This window comes from Magallana gigas, chromosome 4 (assembly GCF_963853765.1).
Source record: "Magallana gigas chromosome 4, xbMagGiga1.1, whole genome shotgun sequence".
In the NCBI taxonomy this organism is placed as follows: Eukaryota; Metazoa; Mollusca; class Bivalvia; order Ostreida; family Ostreidae; genus Magallana; species Magallana gigas.
This window is the reverse complement of record NC_088856.1, coordinates 29,973,104-29,978,420: the sequence shown is the minus strand read 5'-3', so window position 1 is coordinate 29,978,420 and position 5,317 is coordinate 29,973,104. Positions and strand designations below refer to the sequence as shown.

The window sequence follows — 5,317 nt, the reverse complement described above, 5'->3', positions numbered from 1 at the left end:
TTGGAAGTATAGGAACCCCCCCCCCCCCCCCCCCCGGATTAGGATTTCCATGATTTTAGGAATTACTTTTTTCTCAATATTCCTGAGGATTAGTCTAGACCCCCCCCCCCCCCCACTTTCAATTTGCTTCCGACGCCAGTGACACTTTTTAAAAGCGATTTTAAAATTCTACAACATCTCATTTGCAATCAAAAGATATTTTAATGTTTTCTGAAAATAAAATATACATCAAAACTTTTGTAACATAAATGAAAGCAAGGATCCGTTTTTAGCTCTAAAATAATACTATAACAACTCATGAAGCAAAATTTTTTACCTCTCAATCTTTGATCGAGACTAAATATATTGATTACTTTTTCGTATATAAGTTCTTTTAAAAAAACACAGTCCAAAGTCGTACAAATATACCGTTGTTTTACACTTTTTATTTGACTTCAAACAAAGATCAGATTGATGTCTTCAATATTTACTCGAAATGAATCATTTACTGATACAAATGCACGTACTGTAAACAATGTAATAAGCAAAGCAAATAGCTTATCAACAATAATAAACAAAAACAATAAGATTAGGGGTTAACAATAGAAAAGTGCGTGCATTATTTTAACATCGTCCTTCCCAAGGATACGATAAAGCAAAAAATACCCCAGTCAAAATAACAAAACATAGGCCATTTATAATAATATCTCCGACTACATTACCTCGAAAAAACAACTCAACATAGATTGGTCATCTCCTTAAAGTAAGAAAACATTTCTTTGCAGCAAGCAAGCAAACCAACGAACAAAAATAACCAAGACATGGCTACATCGCGCAAATAATTTTAATCATCTGTTAGATTTAGATAAAATCCATCTCCCAATAGTTTGATTCCAAGACAGCGTTGAATTCCGACCGAAATTGAGGAAAACTATCATACACTTTTGGAAGCTCTAGTAAAGAACTGCATGTGTGTGCCACTGGGCGTTTTGCAAGCCCAGTGACATTTACAAAACTTACAGTTATTTTTTCAGTGACCAAAAGGTCGGATCCTGTACAAAATCGTGAGAAACGTCCCAATTTTTCAGACGAAAGTTCTTTGACATAACGTTTAAGATGATTTGAAGTGTTAGTTTCCTCGACACTCAATGCTTCTTGAAATGACAATATGTTCATTACGCTCTTTCCCGATGGAACGAGCTTTTTGTACACTTTGTTAAGCTCTGGAACGTCCATCATATTCTTCAATACTGGTTGGAGGCAATCGCAGACAAACATTGGGGCCTGGATAAGTTCCTTATGGGCCATTTCTTCGATCATCTGAGGTAATGTATGCTTCGTTGGAAGCTTTCGAGAATCATGGAGAACCATAACATCCAAAAGCTCTTCAAAATCAGTTTCATCAAAATCTTGCAAGGCAGACTTCAGGGTTGCGGCTTCTGATTCGGACACGTGCAAAAGGAAATGCTCTTGCAGAGAGGAATGGACCTTTCCATATAGACACTGTTCTATAAACGGCTGAGCAAAACGAATCGGGAAATATTTTTGTGCCTGCCATCCAAACAGCAAAATTTTCCCAACTGCGTTCCATTCCTTTTCTCCGAAGTCATGTCGAAGACAAGGTACTTTTGCCATCGTTCCCAACGTGCACTGATCGTAAAACGTATTCCAAAACTCTGACAGTGTATCTCTAGTGACGCCTCCGTTGTCTTCAGCAATTTCTACATTTCCGTTCGGCATGACCACTTCAAAAGAAATAATAGCGTTTGTAATGTCCAATCCAGTAAAGGCGTCGATCAAATCCTTTAGGACTTGTCCCCTGTGGACTTTGAATTTTAATTCTTTGACACTGACTGGAATGGTTCCGGTGTTCAAGATGTCAGGTATTTCTCCGAGATCCAGAAACGGATAGGCATTTGGTAATGTATGGTAATGTAGGTAAGGTATGACCTCGTCGTTTGATTCTTTATTACTTTCAGGGTTACCGGATACCGTTGCAGTTTCAGAATTTTCATCCAACTTTTCCGCTGAGTTATGATCATCATCTCCTTCCGCATTGGACACCATTGCTCGATTTTCAAATCTGATGTTTATTTCGGGAAGATCGTCATTATCCGTCACGTCACTTAATTTCATTGCTTTAGCGACGATATCGTTTTCTGTGTCGCTTATGACATGGTCATCATTGTTTTTCGGTTTTGATGAAAGGTAGAACCGCAACATCGGCATTTTTGTGCTTTCGTACATTTGTTGAAGAGTCACCGAATTTTCGACAATTCTCTCTGAAAAATCCCATAAATCAATGTCAAACTCGCTTACTTTGCCTTTAGGACTTTCTCCATTGGGAAAGAACAGCTTTATCGCCTCCTGCAGAATATCTTGCTTTGTTGAGTCTTTTTTGATGCATACTTTTCGGGTACCGCCTCCTGTCCTTGATCGGACCTGCTTTGCCCGGAGATGTGTTTTGTGAATCCAACCGAGTTCAATATAGCGTCTATCCTTAAAAGCATTTTTGTTTCCATACTGTCGACGCATTTCTTCTTCCTCTAAAATTTCTCTCTTACTTTTCGATTTAGCTTTATCTAATTTCTCCTGAAGAATTTGCTATTAAGAGTTTTTTCTTTTTACCCCCGTGATTGCTTTTTAACAGTTGTCTCAAACGAAGTCTGTCTCCGTGAATGGGTAAGTACGTGGACAGTTCGGTGTCAGTCATCAGATGGACAAGGTCTGGTGTAATCTAAATCACAAGAAAGCAAACAAAATCAGTTTATTCAAAAAAAAATTCGGTCCAACTATAAAACTTATTTTGCACGTTGCGCATTTGATAACAAATAACGTTTTTCAAATGAAATTTAGGTTTTTAAAATGTAGAAATTGTTTTAAGTATTACAAGAGTCTTGATTTCGTTTTTTTTTATCTTGGAAGGGAAGGGGTGATAAAGTTAGATGCATAATCCCTCTGATAATTTCAATTTATATAAAATAACAAACATTCTAAATCTTTTTACCGAAATTCTTTAGAATTGAAATTAAGTGAAAATATAGACAAAATCAGCTCATGAATAAAATAATCTGCCAGACTGGTATTCTTTCCTTTCTCAAAAAAAAATATCAAATTGTGAAACAAAGTAACCATTTTACACAAGCCTATAATTATTATTTATTTATTTATTTAATGGTTGACAGAAGACATTTCTTCAAAACGCTGATTTTTTTTGTATCAGTTGTTTGAGACAATAGGTTTATTTCATATAATGTAAATTTTCAATAATGAATTTATTATCTTACATATGTTTCTGATTTTTGTTTGCGTGCTTGTTTTTTGGGGGGAGTTTTTGCAATTATTATCGATTTTCAACTAAGTATTTTGTTAACTATTCAGGAGTAAAATTATATACAGTGTCAGGTACAATATTACTCTTTCCACGTCGTTTTGTAGTCTTGCTTTAAAATACATTTTTAAAATTCTGCTCGAAAATGATGATGTTTGTCTGTAGTGCAAGGAACATATCTTGTGTAAAAATATTGCCGTCATATAGCAAACAATATATGCGACTAAAAATCGACTGACTGTAAAATTGAAAAAAAAAATCATAGTTTAACTACACGATTAGGTTAAATAATGTGATTAAAAGAACCTCTCATAGGTTGCAAAGGCTCAGGGATAGAAAAACCACACATTATATAAAACTCATATTCCATCGCAAACTTTAAGAGTTTATTTATTGCTTAGCATTAAAAAAACCACAAGGGTATCGAAAATTAACATTTCATACAATTGTAGGTTCGATGGAGTTACGGTTAATGCATTGAAGAATTAATAAACAGCACTCACCTTTTCATTTTCCATCTGCCTTGCTCCTTCTTCAGAAATTTTCTTAACTAATTTTATGAATTCCTGAGGTTCATCCATTTTACACAAGATAAAGAATGGAACAATAAAAACGCACCATTTTATATAGATTTATTTTCTCGTAATAACGAGATCTTTTCTCGTAATAACAAGATAATTAACTCGTAATAACGAGATCTTTTCTCGTAATAACGAGAAAATTAACTTGTAATAACGAGATCTTTTCTCGTAATAACGAGATAATTAACTCGTAATAACGAGATCTTTTCTCGTAATAACGAGATCTTTTCTCGTAATAACGAGATAATTAACTCGTAATAACGAGATCTTTTCTCGTTATTACGAGATAATTAACTCGTAATAACGAGATCTTTTCTAATAATAACGAGATAATTAACTCGTTATAACGAGATAATTAACTCGTAATAACGAGATCTTTTCTCGTAATAACGAGATAATTAACTCGTAATAACGAGATCTTTTCTCGTTATTACGAGAAAATTAACTCGTAATAACGAGAAAATTAACTCGTAATAACGAGATAATTACCTCGTAATAACGAGATCTTTTCTCGTTATTACGAGATAATTAACTCGTAATAACGAGATCTTTTCTCGTTATTACGAGATCTTTTCTCGTAATAACGAGAAAATTAACTCGTAATAACGAGATCTTTTCTCGTTATTACGAGATCTTTTCTCGTAATAACGAGAAAATTAACTCGTTATAACGAGAAAATTAACTCGTAATAACGAGATCTTTTCTCGTAATAACGAGATCTTTTCTCGTAATAACGAGATCTTTTCTCGTTATTATGAGATAATTAACTCATAATAACGAGATCTTATCTCGTAATAACGAGATCTTTTCTCGTAATTACGAGATAAAAAAAAATTTATGTGTCCCTATTCGTCTTTCGTATTATACACTTTATATAAAAAGAATAGAATAATGAAACGCGCCATTTCAAAAATAGATCTTTTCTCGTAATTACGAAATAATTAACTCGTAATAACGAGATCTTTTCTCGTAATAACGAGATCTTTTCTCGTAATAACGAGATCTTTTCTCGTAATTACGAGATATTTTCTCGTTATTATGAGATAATTAACTCATAATTACGAGATCTTATCTCGTAATAACGAGATCTTTTCTCGTAATTACGAGATAAAAAACAGCCAGACTGAGATCTACACGCCCCGTTTATCGATTGGTCGAAGCCTACAGCGACCTAAGAAAAATCACGGACTGCACCAAATAATCATGATGATGTCAGACTCGGAGTCTCACAGGAGACGATTTGGCCGTTTCTGTTAGCTAAGGTACTTTTAAGTAAAAATCATCAAGCATCAAGCATTCCATGGAAAGTGGAAAAATTATTTTTTGAAAAGCTGCTTGTATATTATTGAATTTAATCTACTTCACACAAAATCCCTGATAAACAATGATTTTTGTCATTCTATGGGACTGGTATCCAAGGAAATTT

At 34.1% G+C, this 5,317-nt stretch overlaps 1 protein-coding gene across 1 annotated transcript; it reads right to left on the bottom strand.

The window, feature by feature from the left end:
• Positions 1–285: 285 nt before the first annotated feature.
• Positions 286–4,128, bottom strand: LOC136274635 (uncharacterized). The gene has a single exon (XM_066081972.1). It carries the CDS (start codon positions 2,512–2,514, stop codon positions 841–843), a length of 1,674 nt encoding a protein of 557 aa, XP_065938044.1. The 5' UTR covers positions 2,515–4,128; the 3' UTR covers positions 286–840.
• Between the last annotated feature and the right edge of the window lie 1,189 nt (positions 4,129–5,317).